Source organism: Plectropomus leopardus, chromosome 19 (assembly GCF_008729295.1).
Source record: "Plectropomus leopardus isolate mb chromosome 19, YSFRI_Pleo_2.0, whole genome shotgun sequence".
Lineage (NCBI taxonomy): Eukaryota > Metazoa > Chordata > Actinopteri > Perciformes > Serranidae > Plectropomus > Plectropomus leopardus.
The window spans coordinates 23,248,893-23,266,419 of NC_056481.1; the positions used below are offsets into that span (position 1 = coordinate 23,248,893).

Below are 17,527 nucleotides of genomic sequence, written 5' to 3' on the forward strand. Positions count from 1 at the left end.
AGTTGTTTTGCGGAGGCATGCAACTGCTAGCCTGTAATTCTAGTTTTCAGCTAGCTTCATACATTTAAAAAAAAACTTAGAAGGATGATCCTGGCAAACTTTATTTTCACATTTAGCACACTTAGGAAATGTTTTTTTTGTCTCTCAAGGCTTCTGTAGCAAGGTGTGATAATGGAGCAGAAATTACCATCCATGCTGGTTTATATATTTGACTACAGACTCACACTGTGCAAGGTGCCGTCAGACAGAGAGCAATTTTTCCTTAGCATTTTCCTCCAGTCTCCTTTTTCATTTTCGTCTCTCTGTGACATGAAATAACACTAGATTAAAGCACTGGGATGAGCACAAATCCTCTGACGCAGCTGAAACGTTTTCAGCGGACATATAGATGACGATACTTGTGTTTCTCAGTGAGCAAACTGATGAATCTGTCAATTTTTCCAAAACCTGGGTCATATCCTTAAGCCAGCTGTTTCATCTGTGTGCCTCAGAAAGGAGAGATGAGGGTCAAGTTGTCCCGTTGCGCTTCACCTGAGCCTGTCAGGTCTGGTCCTTATGCTTATACTCCAAGCTCCTCACAACTAAGCCCCTGGCCCAGCTTTGTGAGTACACACACACTCTGTCACGCTGACCTTTACGCTGACCAGAGGCTACTGCAGATACAAGCACCTAACTGACCCACCGCTCAGCAGGAAACCACCGATCTCCTCCCCCCCCCTCACCTGGAGAAGAGAGGGAGGGAGAGGAGATAAGGTTGAGCACCCATAATGCTTCGTGCTGATGCTCCGCTGGGTTTGTCCCATCACAGCTATCCTGTCTGATTGATGGTGTGTGGGTTGATGAGCCCTGTAGGAGAGTGGCTCTTGCTGAGGTTAAAAATTTTTTTTTACGTTTGATGATAAATTGTTGTTGGTGTGTGATGCACGTTTTCTTAGTAGTGTGTGTGAACATTTGTCTGTGGCATAATCTTAATAATCTTCAAATATAGCTAAAGCTAAGTCAGCCATGATTGTCTCAATGCAAGCCCTATAGGATCAGAATTATCAGGCAAGTGATTTTTTTAGATTTAAAATATGAATCTGCTTACCAGTAGCTCTCAATGTATACAAACATTCATTTTGAGATAAGAATGAACTGATTAGAAGTTAGTTGTCAAAGTAAACTGTAACTGCAATTTGATTGATTCATGGGCGCATACAGCAGGGAGGCAGTAATTCTAGTTTTCAATAACATATTTTGACCACATATTTATCAGTTGTATCTAAGGCCCAGTCCACATGTACACGGATATTTTGGAAAGCTATTGTTTCTGTCTGTTTTCTAATAATAATCACATTCACGCAAGTACTGTTTTAAACAGTTTCTTTAAAAAAACAACTTAGTGCTTTCAAGAGCATGCCAAACCAACAGGCTGCGATATTTTTGCCTAATCCCCACTCGTAATGACCTCATTGCGCTACAGTATTTGTGGTACAAAACCACAGCAACACACTGTGGCAACACCTTAGCATTCTGCATATAAATATGAGCATGTCTCAAAAGCTAAATAATGTTATGTAAATTGCTCAAGTAATTTATGGGGTGTCAAGAAATATTTTCTTACTGTTTCTACATTTGAAATATTTTTGAGCAACATGTTTTGTGCTTTATTTATAAAATTCTTATTTAAAAAATTCTTATTTAAAAAAATATGTCCGATTTGTGGAAAAAAATTTAATGACACAAAACTGTTACAATACTTTTAGAGGTAATTACTGTTAAATGACTTACATAATCCTTTGTGTGGTTGTTCATATGAAGCAATTAAAAATTCTCCACTAAATAACATCACAATATTGTTTTCCTGCAGTAAGCCGAGTTTTTCAAATAGGAACAAGCCAGTGTGATAAATAATTAGATGCAGGAATGTGATGAGCACTGCAACCACGGCAGTCTCCAAGTAGCCCTTGAGTCGACTTGTCTGCTAGTTCATTAGCATCCGCTCTCCTTACCTCATTTTCCCACACTTCACAGGTCAGAGGAAATCAGTCTGGGGCTCACAAACATTTCCTTTAACTAGTAGGGGAAAAAGGCAAATTGGCGTCTCAAAGATAGCCATACCCAACACGCCTGCAGTAAACAAATGCAATATGCAGTATACATCCACACCCACTGTGCCTTTCTCTTACACTCATGGGAAGTATCAGGAAAGTAATTTGTTAGTTTAAAAGGAGGTGCATGGTGATTAGGTCCTGAGGCTTTTCTGCACATTTTATTCACTTTGCTACCACAGAGGTTTGACTCACCGGGTCGGCATTCTATTAATCCAGCATCCACCTGGCACCCTCGCACATATTAATGGAGTCTGCAGGCTCTGGCGCATGGCGCAACAAATACAAGCAGGAACTCTGAGGTTCGCCGCAGTAGGTTTGTAAGTGGAAGGCAGCATGAGGCAGAGGCTAGAGGAGAGTAATTAAGAGCTCTGGGAAGTCTGTGAAAGGTAGTTAGGGAGGATATGTAAATGGGAGATAGTGAGAACGAATCCATTTGATATGACCATCTGGAACAATGATAGAGAACAAAACAAGGCAGTTCTGCTGTTCTGACAAAAGTTGGGGGTTGCTGATTTACAGATTACCTGATACAAATTTGCCAATCCTAGGATAGCAAAGGAATTACCCAGCCTATTCTCACTATGATTGGCTAGAATTTGTTGCCATCTTTGGTTTGATTGGTTAAGGTTAGGCAAGAGGACAGAAGGGGGTTTGTTTTGGGTTAAAACAGTGCTCTTCATGAGCACTTGGAAGGACATGGTTGCAGGGGGACAATGAGTGTTAAAAAACTTAAAAAGTTCCTTAATTGAATTCAAGTCGTTATTAAAAGGCCCTTGTAAAACCATAAAAAAAACAATTTTTTTTAAAGAGTGAATTTAGATATGAATGATGGTTTAAAGGACCAGCGACAAAGGCACGGCAGAAGAAATTTCAATTATTAAAATTGTAAAAGCTCCCACAGTCTCTCACTGATAGTCACTTCAATTCACTGTATAAAGAGAATAAATACGTTTAAAAAAACAACGCAGTTATAAAATAGACATGTATAAAAAATATATATTAAAAAAAGTGCATAAAAGTCCAGTGTGTATGTTTATCTGTATTTATATCTGCATACAGTATGGTTCAGTTTGATAATGTTAGGATTATTTTTTGGGATTTGATTGTCATAAATAATATTGAATAAAAAGAAACTGAAAGGGTAAATTGGAAAACTGGTCTTAAAAAATCCCACTCTAGGGTATCTTTCACAAAATTTATTTCAAAATTACATCGAATTTTAAAACATCTTTTATTAAGGGACCATCTCTGCGGTCGGTTAGGGTTAGGGTTGGGATTAGGGCAAGAATAAAGGTAAGCCAATCAGAGGCAGAGTATGTGGGCCATTCCTTCGCTTTCTTAGGGAATGCAAATTTGCTCACCTTTTGCCATGTTGAAGTACACTTGGTGTGTGTCGTGTGATTGTGTGTAAGTGTGAAAATCGTAGAACTAGACCTAATCATAGACTTAGCAACCACACTGAAGCTCTTCTGTAGCTGTTTATGGGTCACGGCGAGTAAAAAGAATTGTCTTGTGGCCAATGTGTTGTACAGACAAAAATAATAAGTGCCGTGTTGTGTTTCAGTGTGGTTTCTCCATGAACCTTCTCACTCTCCTTGCATGACGACACTTCCGTAGTTGATCTTTTATCGCCGTCTCTCTGCACCCTTTGACTTTTGAACCCTGGGATCAGGGAGACCACGCCCTCATCCGCCTGCTTCCAAGAGGGAGATTGCCTCTAATGACCGATCCGAGGTCAGATCTGAAAAACGAGGACCGGTGCGACACTGGGACTGAGATAAGCAGGGATCTGTGTTTAGAGGCAACTTCAACCCACGTGCTTTTCCGTTACCGCTACCAAGAAACAGAGATTTCTCACATGTGCATTCCTCTAACTCTTTGTGTGTTTTTTGTGTGTCAAGGGTGATGCTTCTAAATCGGGTTCGGAGATTGATTCCTGTGCACGAAGTATGGAGGATGTGAACGGCAGCAAGAAGGATTTATCAGCCTCTGCAGGTGAAACTGTACATACAGACAACACAGTTCATGGCTGCTTGAATCAGTGATGCTGCAAGAAGAATGCAAAGGACTGAACTCAGAGCCTTGACAACACTTGGAAAAACTTGTACCATCTGTGTTTGCACAGCTAACTGCTGGCTGTTTTCCTCCCTAATCTTCGTTAGATCCCTGCACGCTTACACATTGTCTTTCTTACAAAATGTAAAAGTTATCTGCAAGGCATCTGAGGTATACCCCATGCAAACACTCCCCACCTGTTCTGTGTCTGTGGCCTACTGCTGTCAGACTTTCCCCACTGGTTTCAGACCACACTCAGAGGCCACGTGTCTGCACAGCATCAAACCAGAACAGCAGCCTCATCCATAATTCCTCATACGCCACTTCCCATACCCTCTAATTACTGTTCACGCAGACTCAAAAGCCCAATGGAAAAACTACTGTATGGAGCATAACTCCCAGACGTGCGGTATCATCCCTGCTCCAGCCCCTTCAGCTGCTCTATATGAATCTACTTACATAGCTGAAAGAGCCTAATATACGTCTTCTAGGGCTCGGATAAAGGTTGGAAGACGGAGGAATTAGCGTTATTAAAGTTGCATTGCCCTCCGCATGTCATGTATTTGTGTTTCTGCCAAACATAATATTCTCTCCCACGCATCCCATAAGATTAATGCCCTGCTGAAATATTCATGATGTTCAATAACAGTATGAGGCATCCATTTTTAAGTATGCTATGCTGTTTTACTAAGACTGTACCCCTGTGGCACTCCTCCCTATGCGCCAACTCTTCCTGCCCTTTCTCCTGTTTTAATTTAAGTTAGCGCTTTCATTCTCCTCTATGATGCGTCTTTATCAACTTTTTTTGTTCTTTTCCTTCTATCTCTCACCTCTGTCACTTTTTTCAACATTGCCATCTTTGATGAATTAATCCCTTTTATTTTCTTCTCTTTGCTTCACATTAAACCTAGAACCCCTTTAAAGTAATACTTTACCTTCCAAATTATTATTTTTTTATAACATACTCACCCTGTGTAATGTTGAATTCATGAAGAAAATGTTTTTATGCCCGCAACAGCAGTGGCCAAAGGCATTATGTTTTCAGGTCCATCCCAATCCTGTTAACGCTGTATGGCCTTGAGGGAATTTCTTGAAATTTGGCACAAATGTCCACATGGACTCAACGATGAAGTGATTTTTTTGTGGTTAAAGTGACTTAATGGCATCTCGTTCTTGTGAACCCAATATCTCAAAAAGTCCTTGAGCTAATTTCCTGAATTGTGGCCCAAACGTCCACCTGGATTTTAGGATGACCTGATTAGATTTTGGGGGTCAAAGTTGAAGGTCACTGTGACCTTGTCCGTCTCATTCTTAGAATGCTATATTTGAGGGGATTTCTAAAAATTTGGCACAAATGTCCATTTGGACTTACACATAAGGGTGTTTACAACATCAGAACTTTATGAAAACATCTGTTTACAAACTCTTCCACAACATGCATACAAGTAGCCCATGGACAAGCTTCTTATCAGTGCATGAGATTGTTTTTACAGAAGTGTTTAAAATTTTACGGTTTAAACAAATCCATGACTAGATAAATGAGACTTGGGTTAAACTGCACAAATTGTCTGAGAGTTTTTAAAGTGATATTTTGTTTGTTTTGCTGTTGTTAAACCCGGCCTCCTTTTACGCCACTTCATCAAGAATATTCTCCGCTTTTGTATTGTTGTTGTTCACCATGGAGGCTTGTGAGAAAAACAGTCTTTGTAACAAATTCAACATAACACAGGGGAGTAATACAAATAATCATTTTTTTAGGTGAAGTTTTCCTTTAATCCTCTCTAACACTAATCCGATTTGTTCATAGCCACTCTTTAATAACTTAAACTTTCTTCATTCCTCTCTCCTATACTAGTAGTGCCTGTAAATGGCCATGTGGACCTGAAGACCAGCCTGACTCCACCTCTGATTACTCACACGGCTGCCACACCCATGCCTGTGCCCAAGTTGCCCGTCGGAGGAGACCCAATCCTGGGCTATGAGTCCCGTCGAGGCAGCAACGTCTCCATAGACCCGGCCTGCTATGACAAATCCCCGGTATATTTATTATTCCTCTCACATCCACCATACCACCCGGCTTTCCTCAGAGTGTCTCTCTGAATTCATTGTGTCCTGCTGATATGTGGAGGTCGTAATGATTTATGATGATGAATATGGCGTGCCGCTCCGACACTCTGCTTACTGCTGCCACTGCCACTCTTTATTTGACAAACTGATGATTGGGATAAAGACCTGAGAAAATAAGCCCAGATCTCCACATCTGCTCCTGTCTGCCTGTCAGCATGAATCTCTATTCATTTCAGCTCACGTCAAGCCGAGTCGACCCAATTCAGCTTGGTTTATTTGCATGAAAGAACAACTTCGCCCAAATTGTAAGATACAAGATCAACACTTTAACATGCTGTCCTTCTTGTTTTCCTTTTGTCTTTCTGCTTTCTGTCACTTCCTCCCTCTTGGTCATCTTCCTGCTCCAGACAAGCGCCCATAGCTCTTCCCCACACGCCCCATGGAGCTCTGGCAGTGGCTGGACCAGCCGCCGGTCCAGCTGGAACAGCGTGAGTCGTAACCCGTCGCTTAAACGCCAGAAGCGGCAGTCTGGGGAGCGACGGTCTCTCCTCTCCGGGGAGGGTGGCTCCAGCTCAGACGACGGGGAAGGAGGTGGATTGATGGAGGAAGATGACGCCTCTCTTGCGAGGACGGACTCCATGTCCCAGTCTCAAAGAGGACCCCGTCACCGGAGGATGGAGTCAGTGGAGACTCGGAGCTCCATGGATTTGCCCCCTGATGCTCTGCTGCAGGTAGATGCTGTTTGCTCATCAGTCATTGAGTGTTTGTCCAGACTGCTGTATGACTCTCGACTTGCAGCACAGTTGGGGTTAAAACTATATTGATACCACAACCTCCATAAATTGTGCACCCCGCTCACTTGAAAGTAGTAACTTTTATTGTACATCTTAAAATTATATTGTCAGATTTTTATGGGATCCTTCTTTGATGCACTTATGGGAATGTTATTCCCCGTCACAGCTCGAAGTAAGAGTGTGAGAACAAACACAACACAGCTGAATACATTTATATTATAACCTTGATGACACGAGGGATGTGAATCTGAATACATTGTTTGGTGAAATCACAAATAACATGATGGAAACATATTTATTCTGCTTGAGGTTGCTGGTTATTATTCTGGGGGTGGGAGCCCTGGATTTATATTTCTGTTTCAAATCAAGTGATGTCATCGTGGATGGCTACAAGATAAAAATCCCCATTCTGTTTGCATCAGGACTTTGTTTTCATTCCCTTTCATTCAGTCCCTCAAGGATTTTTGCAATCACAACATTGCAATGCAAATTTAGAAAATCCCTGTGAATTCTGGTCAACCTTGCAATTTTGTCTGATCACTGGAAGTTTACCAAAGTTTTGACTATTTAAAATGGGTAAAATATCATTGCATTGTAGAGCTTTGCACAGTATATTGATTGACTCAGCCCTCCTAGTCATGTAACTAATACTATGTCTGTGAGAGAGCGATTCACACAGTAGGTAGGCTTCCATTAACAGTCAGATTGTGTAAATTGAAATTGTAGTTATGAAATATGCCTAATGGGAAAACAGTGATTTTGAAAAACACTCCCATTCATTGCAAAAAAAGTTTTTACGCTTGCAAGAGGTGGTATTTCACGTGCTTTGAAAAAGTCATATTTTGCAAAACTGCAATGGAAACACTTTTTTCCAGCTTTTATTTGTTGAAAAGAGAAATAACTATAATTAAAATAAATAAATAATTAGAATCATAATGATAATAATAATAATAATAACTTTATTTATGTAGCACCTTTAAAAACAGAATTTACAAAGTGCTTTGACAAACAAAGCAAAGCAGAAATGGGTTACATAGATGTAGATATAACAGTGGAAAGCCAAACAGTCTTATTAAACTCAAGTGAGACGAAACTAGGGACAAAATTAAAACCAGAGGACGTAAAATAATTAAAAATATTACAAAGAAATAGACCAAAAACAGCAACAACAGGAGCAATAAAACCAATAAAACCACAAATAAAAGGAAATTAAATATATAAAACATCAATTAAAAAGGTAAAATAGATTAAAAGATGACATCACATAAAAGCATGTCTATAAAACTGGGTTTGAAATCACCTGCTGTCATTGGCTGGGACACATGAAGGGAGGAGGAATGTGCTTTGAAACAAAGAGAGAACTTGCTTCATGGGACAAAACAGGATGCAGTTCTTCAAACATGTTTGTAGTCTAAACAAAAGGAAAAAGAAGACCAAATAAAAGTAAACAATTGCATTCTGTGCCAAACCTCCAAGCACGAAGCAGAGCTTACCAAATCTGGTGCCACGCACAGCACCAGCATGATTACACAATGAGGCTATAGCATTTCTATGATAAGTGTAGTTGCATTCTGTCACTCCTTCTAGGTGCCATACCTGTACCGCTCAGCCAGTATGCACAGCTCAAGGCCGCCCTCACTGGGACAGCTACGGCCCCCGGAGCACAGCGACTGCAACGGGAAGGGCTCTCCGTCAGTCCTGGGACCCACACATGTCTCTCTGGAGGAAAACACTGAAGATGAAAATGCAGAAGAGGAGGCCAACCTGGTCAGTGTGTTCGCATTTATGCATGTTTGCTTGTTCTTGGATGGTACGGGTCGTGATTGATGATGCAGAGCTAGAGTCTCTGCTTGAAAAATGTCTAAAAATGACTAGACTGATGTTATATATTTTTCTGAGTCACGCCAAATGTTTCCAGCAAAACAAACCCAGAGAAATCTAAAATTTTAATCAAGGACTTGGTTTGTCATTTTTTTGTGAGTTGTGATTATCTGCCAGAAGTATTTTTTAACTCTTGGCTGTTTCTAATTATATGTTTTAACCAGATTTTAGCAATCGGACATCTGGATCTTAACTTACCAGAGAAACAAGCTGAGCAAACATTAGCACTAGCTCAGCTCCAACACCTGCCTGAGAAACAATGATTTTTAATGTGCAGCAGCTTTATTCAGTGTTTTTACTGGTTTAAATCACTGGGTGCGTTTGTTTTGGAGAAGAATAGGCCTCTGTGGATAATGTGGCTTCTGGTAAAAACCATCTGAATATCTGGATCTTAAGTAATCAGAGAGAAAAGGTGAACACATATTGCAGTAGCTGGGCCAACAGCCCCTCCGTCATGAGCCAAACAGCATCGGAGAAACACACATTTTTAAGGCGAAACTGCTTTACTCAACATTTTTTCCATTTTAATCACCTGGTCTACTTATTTTGGCGAGGAGGAGGCTGCAGATAATTCAGCTGCAACCGTGTGAAGGTAGACCATCACTTTAATTGAGAGACAGCACGAGGCAAAAAATTAGCATTGTACACTTACAGATTAGGGAATTAAATTATGTTTTCAGCTGTTTTCAACCTGGACCCTATTGTCCCATGTAATTATGTTTCATTGACTGATGTAAACAACAATTTTGGTCCGGTTTTGAGCGAGAGGACAGCAGTCACACAACAAGTCGTAATGTAAACATATGGGGCAACTGAACAGCATCACTGTATCTCTGTGGTTATTTTTGCCACAGACAAGCTTATACACTTACAATAATCGCCTGAAATGTCTCTTAACCTTTTGCCTCATCCGGTCTAGTAATCTCGTTTGAAAAATCTTACTAGATGGGGCTGTTGCAGGAAGACGTGGAAATGTTAGTGAGAGTTGGAGAGAGTAGTAACCAGAGTAGTTTACAGAGAGGGCTTGCAGCAGCTTGTTCACCCACCACTGCCTGTTGTCCCTCTTTCTCTCTCTCCTTATCCACTTCATTTAGTAAATAAATACAGGTTGCCATGGAATTTAAAGGCAACATCCACATTGTCGAAATCAGCTAAAAAATCATCCATGTCATTAAATGTCTTTGACACTAAATACATTTTTTCCACCTGTTACTACCCATTTTGTACCTGTTACTACTCTGGCAACATGTAACATAATAACAATCTGAGCCTGTCAGTGGCAAAAATGAACACAAATTGAGATACAGCAACAGTGTTCAGTTGCCCCATATACTTACATTGCTGCCTATTATGTGGCTGCTGGCTGTTGTCCTCAATACTGGACCAATGTCAAAAAACTGTCAAATCAGTCTCTCAGACACAAATACATTGAAATAAAAGGTCTAGGTTAAAAAAAAAAGCTGAAATTATCCTTTAATGTAAAAAGTGAAAAACAAGTGTGCATATTTGCATAAAATGCAAATATTTTGTGTGTAAGAGTGATCATAATATTCATCTTTTTTCAGGAGATAAATAACTGAAGGGCTTTTCCTGGAATTAGTTTAATAAAGTTAAAGATCATCTGCGAAGAAATGGAATTTACTAAATATTGATGCTCCAGGTGGCATTTTTGATGAACCTTTTTTATTCATACATGCAAAACAGTTTTGTATGACAAAACAAATGGAAAATATTCTACCTGTGGAGAATAGTTTTGGCTCACAATATGCAACAGGAAGCTGTAAACGTATGAATAATGAATGCAGTGTGCACTTCCTGCATCCTCCAGGGTCGTTTTGCCAGACTGTTCCGCTGGCTGGAGAAGAAGCAGCCGCAGTGGTGTCGACAGAGAGACACCTGGTCACTCTACCTCTTCCCTCCAGAGTCGAGGTAGGATTCACACCTCCGCTCACCACCTCCTGGCCCTGCTCTCAGTTTTGCAGGGTTTTTTTGTGTAATATCATCATTTTTACATATTCATGAGAGTTGTGGGTACAAAGCATTTTAAAACGTTGTTGTCTCCAAAAGAAAACACTGGTAAACGGCCTCCTCCTGTGGCTGTATGTGTTTTAAAATGAAATGAAATATTAAAACACAGCACTTTTTAAATAATAGCTTTTTGTTATCAGTGTACAGGAAAAGACCGAGCCATCTTCCTGTCAAGATGAATCTTCATATTGTATCTGACTAACATCCCATAATGCTGACAGTAATGGCATTTTTTTTTTTTTTTTTTGCCGCAATGTAAGCGCAGCGTTTTTTTTTTAACTTTTTTTTTTTCCCTCCCTTCCTATATCATCTCCCTCCCACAATCTCACTTCAGAAGTCTCTTTTATCTGCACATTTCTGCCATGTCAGGGGTGAGTAAGGAGCAGAGGGAGGAAGGGAGTTTCTCCTACTGAGTGCTGCGTGTTATCTCGGACACGTGCTGAATCCATCGCTTCCCACCCTCCTTCGCCCCCTCTTCCTTCACTCCTCCTCCCCTTCTAGCCCTTTGATCTGTGTGTCTCTGCTGTCTATTTGGAGGATGTGGCTGTGAAGGCAACACCAGGCAACATTGGGCCCCAGCCTGCTGCCACAGCACCGCAACATGCCAATTAAACATCAAACAACAAGTCCCCACTCAGCCACCCGATAGGAACCGAATGTTAACCATCACCAGTGTTGTATAATGTCCGTTCCAAATGTTGTGATCCTCAGAAACAGGAAAAAATAATCGTCAGACAAAAGAGTTGACAGCACAAAAGAAAGTGTAAAAGATGAACCAGATTGGTTAAATTATTTTTTGCTAAAAGTTGTTTATGTACCCTGTTTTTTTATTTTATTTGTTTTATTTGTTGTGTTCGTTAATCAGCCAAAATTGTAATAACCAAAAAGAATACATCTAGTATAGTGGCTTTTTCAACATGCCCTAGTTCCAAGGCCACCTAGTCTGCAAGGTGTCTTGGTTCATATTTAAGCACCATTTTGTGGAATCCAAGTACTCATGTAAGGCAGGAAAAAAATTAGTAAGGTTTATTTTAGAATACAAAAAAAAAAAAAATACAGCACGCAACGTCTTTCCAAAATCACATCGTGTCTGGTCCACTACCGACTTGATGGCCTATTCCTAATCACACTTATCACCTGTTATAACACAATAAAAAACTGCATTCGACGATCAAAATCGTATGACAATCTTGACCTACACAGACTTCTCGTCGTCTTCAAGCACATAATTTCTATAGTCATGTGCACTAAACTGCCTTACAGCAGCATACCTGTCGCTAATAACCTTACCTGTATTCTGAATAAATTATTATTCTAAATAATGTAATAAATTAGGCACATATCAATAAAACCTTAGCATAATCTACCTCTATACATTATTTAGAATATACAGAAGCTGTTATGTAACCTAAATAATATCACAACCTATATTATATGTCATGTACCAACATAAACATTTTTACCAACTATAAAATATGTGATCAAGTTGCTCTTACTTTAAGGTTTTATTATCTTTTTCTGCAGTGACTGCATTACTTAGCCTGCATTAGTGTTCTCCAGACAACAGAAAGTTTTGGCAACTATACAGACTTGTTGCTGCTATCATTAAGATGTGCCATAGTCACTTATCAATATCCGCTCACTTCCAATGGGCTGGCTGCCCTTATTTTTCTTTCATTGACTTATTTATGGCATATACATATCAAGGGTTCCAACGGGTGGTTCAAAAAGTGATACAGATGCATTCTGAGTAAGTTAGTAATAATTTACAGAAACACTGTGTGCAATAGTCCACCTTCCACCTTCTCTTCCCCTCTCTGATACTCTCTCTCTCTAACCCCTTTCTGACTGTACAAAAAAGCCCAAAAACACACGCTAACTTCTACTTTTGTTTGTAATTGGAAAGGTTGCAATCAGCATTACCCATGAATCCATGGGTTACAGTCAGCCTACCATTCATGTTGTATACTGTAAATCAAATGGTTTTTTTTTATAATTAGGCTGATTTATAATAATAATAATTTCGATTCATGCTAATGTGTATTTTCAAAAATATTTTCATTTTTTGGGAAAATAATTTCTAAAGGTTGAATTATCAAAACAATAAATTTGCAGCCCCTCTGCAGTAACATGGAGGACCCGATAGGGGTTGGGTTTGCGGACCCATTTTTGAAGACCCAAGTGCCAGAGCATTGTTGGCTCTGGAGGAGTGGAGTGTATTTTAAGAGCATTAGAGTAAGGGAATATGAAAAGGTAAAAGTCATCCCTTGTGCCGAACAAAAAAAGATGAGGAAATTTTCTGATTTGCACATACCTTATCCTCTAATAATTTATTATTGTTTGTTAGCTAAATTGTTTATTTATGTCATTTTATCATTAGATGTCATTCTTGTTTGCTGTTGGAGGGGTACCAGGGGAAGTTGCTGAGGGCATCGAATTTGCTGGTGCCGGCACTGCAGAGATATGTACAGTTGGTTGAATGGGGGACAGGGGATTACTCTTATTATTGTTACACAGTATGATGTGCTATACAGGAAGAATTTAAATTTCATTTAATTATTGGAAGAAAGCCAACAGCAATATCAATATGAATAATTTCATGAATTTGAGCCGTTTCAGGAGTTCTGGATGGTTCTCCTGTCTTTTGGCTGTGTTACATGATTTGGAAAAGGTTAATAAGGAAAGCTCCCTGTAGTCTGTTATTGTCAGATTATTAAGAAAACCGAAGGATCTTGGCTCAAACTGGACTTCTAGCTGGCTTTCAATCGCAGCAGGCTGTAAGGTTTGGCTGTGGCTGAGAGTGACACGGAGGACACACGCTCTGTGTGGCGCCCATTCTAGCCTTGAACCACCGCGGACACCCGCCTGTGCTCACAATCACATCAAGAGACAGCAGCGTAGTGGGAGATCGGAGTCCAGCGGCTTTCACACGGACCCGAGTTCACCTCAACCTGCCTTTGCACTCTCTGTTGTAACTGCTGCTACTGCTGATTACTGCAGGGGAAGATTTAAATGAGCGGAGGAGTGGGACGGCTATGAACGCACACTGTGATGCAGTCACTGTGATTAGACGCGTTCGCCATAAGACTGGGCTGTGCCTGAACAGTGGTCTATCAGCTGCTCGACTCACTGACGGTTGTGCTTATAGTCCCTCACATCCCACATGATCAGATTACGTGGAACTACACTGAAATGTGGGGGAAGAGGGTCATGTGAGCAGAATATAATAGGATGCAAATAGGAATAGAACAAATAGACAGCATGGAGGATGTTTTCAGAGTTACAGTAAGTAGTGAAAGTAATGATCTGCGGCATCCTTATGTCGAAACTTCCTGCGCTGCTACTTTTCCTTCCCGAATGACATAACACAGAAGTGATTCCCCGTATAGCTGAAGGAAACATTAAACGTTCTTGCCATCTGTCAGCTCTTTCCTGGAAAGCCAGCACACAGGAAGTGATTCGGTTTATTTCTCTGGTTTCTTTGGAATGCACAGAAAAAAGAAGCGGGTAATTAGCATGAGCGGCTCTTATCTTTTCTAGCTGTTCTACACAAAGAGGCAGTGATGAGTAGAGTAATGAAAATCTATGGTTATGCAAAAGTACAAGTATTCCTGTAAAAAAAAAAAAAAAAAGAACTCAAGTAAAATAATAATTTGAAAATCCTACTCAGGTAAAAGTTTAGAAGTAGCAGATTGATAAATTGGGCAAAGTACATGTTACTTTTCCTTGCAGGACAGTGATAAATAATGAAAAACAGCACTTGTTTTCTAAATTTTGATAAAGTGAGGTAGGCTAATCAAACAAATAAGGATAGCCTATACAGCTGATATGTGAGGATTTCCCCACTTTCTTTCCATCTCTTCCTTATCATAGCATCAAAGATTAAGTTTATACATGAAGAATTATCATAGCTAACATTAGTAAGTAGCTACATTTTCTCTCACAGTATGAGCAACTAACTTCAGTGTCTTTGTGGAAGTGAGGAGTTTTTAAAAGCGTAGATCTCAGGGTTTTTCAGGAGGCACAAGCACTTTATCATGTCACTGTTGTCTTTTGATACCTCTGCGGCGGTCTTATCCATGTAGGCATTCTGTTTTCTGGTTGTATGTCTCAAAAACACCTTGAGGGAATTTTTGCAAGTTAAGCACAAACGTCTATTTGGACTCAACAATGAACTGATTAGAATTGGTTGGTCAAAGGTCAAGGTCACTTTGACCTTGTCCCTGTCATCTTTGTGAAGAGCAAGTTTGAGGGATTTTTTTTTTTTTTTCAAATTTGGCACAAACATCCACTTGGATTGAAGAATGCATTGATTTGAATTTTGTGGTCTAAGGTCAAGGTCACCATGACCTTATTACACATGTTTCTAGCCATAACTCAGGAAATCATGGGCTAATTATGACCAATTTTCACATAATTGCCTAAAAGGGCAAAATTATAAAGTTCCGACATTTTATAGAAGAACATTTAGTCAGATACCTTGAAACTGTGCTGATTGTATAGATCTAAAGAGTATGAGTACAGTTTAAAATAAGAAATATGATAAGTACTCTTTCCTACACTTTTTTACTCATGTGCATTCTTTGTAATATATTACTACACACTCCTGCAGGGAGTTCATGCCTCTCTTTGTGGGAGCACCATCAGAAACTCGTTCAGCACAAGATCCAAGCAAGCGTGTGACACTGCCGCCTACACTGTTAAAATGACAGGTGATATCTGGGAAGTTCAGTGCAGAAACACCACGATCAAAGACTGAGAAGAATTAAAAAGGATCATCAAAAGATGGTTGCTTACTTTAAAATCAGCAAACATTTTGGAGGTAAAAGGTATGAAAATATACAGATTCGCAGCTTGTGTATGGACAAACTTTTCAAAAGTATAAAAGTAACTGTAATCAATAATTAAGTCACTTATGTCCACTGTCATTCAGAGGCACTTTTAACCTTTTGAAAGTTGAAGTGACATCACTTTTTGTTTTGCTGCTTTTGGGCACCTTTTGCAAGTATTTTAACCTTTGAGCCCCAAGCAAATTGGTTTGACTTGTCAAAATATGGGGAAGAGGGGCGTCTGGTGGCTCCGTGCATAGAGCGAGCACCCCATGTATATAGGCCGTGTCCTCGCCACAGCGGCCGTGGGTTCTATTCCAGCCTCGGCCCTTTGCTGCATGTCACCTCCTCTCTCTCTCCCCCTTTCACACAAAGATATCTTAAAAAAAAAAAAGATGGTGAAGAAAAGACAATAAGCATCTTGGTAAGAAAAGGTCCACAGACTGCAGAATTTAATAGATTTAGAGAATTATTTTTAAAAAGCTAGGGGGAAATATCTATAGGGGAAAAAGTAGAGATTTTTTCAAATCCAAGGTCTGACAGAAACGGGTACTTCTGCTCTTTGCTTGAGTGTGTGGTGACAGTTTTCTTCCTGTGGTTTTCAGTGCGTTGTTTGTCAGTCTCGGGGGCCATTTGAACTTAAAGTTCTCCGCCAGCCCTCAAACTGTGGCATCGGAGGCGTGTGTTTTCCACGTGTCCTCCCTCCCGCTCGAGGATAACACATGAATTCTTCAGCACCGAGGCTCTGACGCGCAGATGTCAAAGAGGAATTAGCTCATCCGGGCTGTATACCGTACGCATAATGCTCATCGCTGTCAGCTGACACGCGTACATACACACAGACTCAGCAAATGTTGACACAATGGTGTCTGCAGTGCCAAATAAAGCCAAAAATCCAGATCTGAGCCTCTCAATATTGTCCCGCGCCGTACACCGATATGAGCTACCAAAGCGGATTTGACACACAGTTTAATCCCCTTCCACTGTATATAACAAGCGTTCCTTCTTTCTTTCTCTCAGTTGTCATGAGCTCTAAAAGCCAGGGAACCATCTCATGTCTGCTGATGAAAGTCAGACTTAATTAATGACTCCTAATTCTACAGCAGTTCATTACAGAGTTACTGTATGTGAGACAAGCACTTTTAAACTGAATGAGAGTTTGTCATTACTGTGGATGGCGTTTCATGTGTTTGTACAGTACTGAAATATTATTTCAGGCTTTATAGAAAATGCATGAAATGAGCTGCAATCTGGATATGCATGTGTGTTTGTTTAAGTACTTCCATTTAATGACACTTTGTACCTGTACTTCACAACAAGTTAGTTAGGATACATTGCAGATGAGGATTTATAAACTTAAGAATATAAAGCAGTTTAGGTTATCCTTTTGAAATCAGAGCAAATTGGCTCCATTTCAGTCAAAAACATGGGAAGTAGGCAGTTAACAATGAAAGAAATGACCCAAATGTCAGCAAGAAATTTGTAAAAAAAAGTAGAAAGTAAAACAACAAATAAGGTGAAAAATCTGGTGATGAAAGGTCAATGTCACTGTGGCCTCATGTCCGTCTCATTCTCTTAAACACAGTATATCTCAGGAACACCTGAGATCAGCTTCTTCAAATTTGGCACAAATGTCCACTTGGACTCAAGAATGAACCGATTACAATTTGGTGGTGAAATTTCAAGGTCACTGTGACCTCACAAAACATGTTTTTTGCCAAAACTTAATAAGTCATACTCTAATTATGACAAAATGTCACACAAACGTATAATAGTTTTA

The 17,527-nt window shown here is 40.0% G+C and overlaps 1 protein-coding gene across 1 annotated transcript in view; it reads left to right on the plus strand.

Annotated features, from left to right (window-relative positions):
• Positions 1 to 17,527, plus strand: part of cacna1g (calcium channel, voltage-dependent, T type, alpha 1G subunit) — a 190,942-nt gene that overhangs the window by 101,586 nt on the left and 71,829 nt on the right. The window contains exons 14-18 of the mRNA XM_042508301.1: positions 3,995 to 4,088; positions 6,004 to 6,185; positions 6,623 to 6,946; positions 8,597 to 8,776; positions 10,719 to 10,819. Coding sequence (XP_042364235.1) covers positions 3,995 to 4,088; positions 6,004 to 6,185; positions 6,623 to 6,946; positions 8,597 to 8,776; positions 10,719 to 10,819 — 881 coding nt within the window. The remainder of the gene's footprint in view (positions 1 to 3,994; positions 4,089 to 6,003; positions 6,186 to 6,622; positions 6,947 to 8,596; positions 8,777 to 10,718; positions 10,820 to 17,527) is intronic.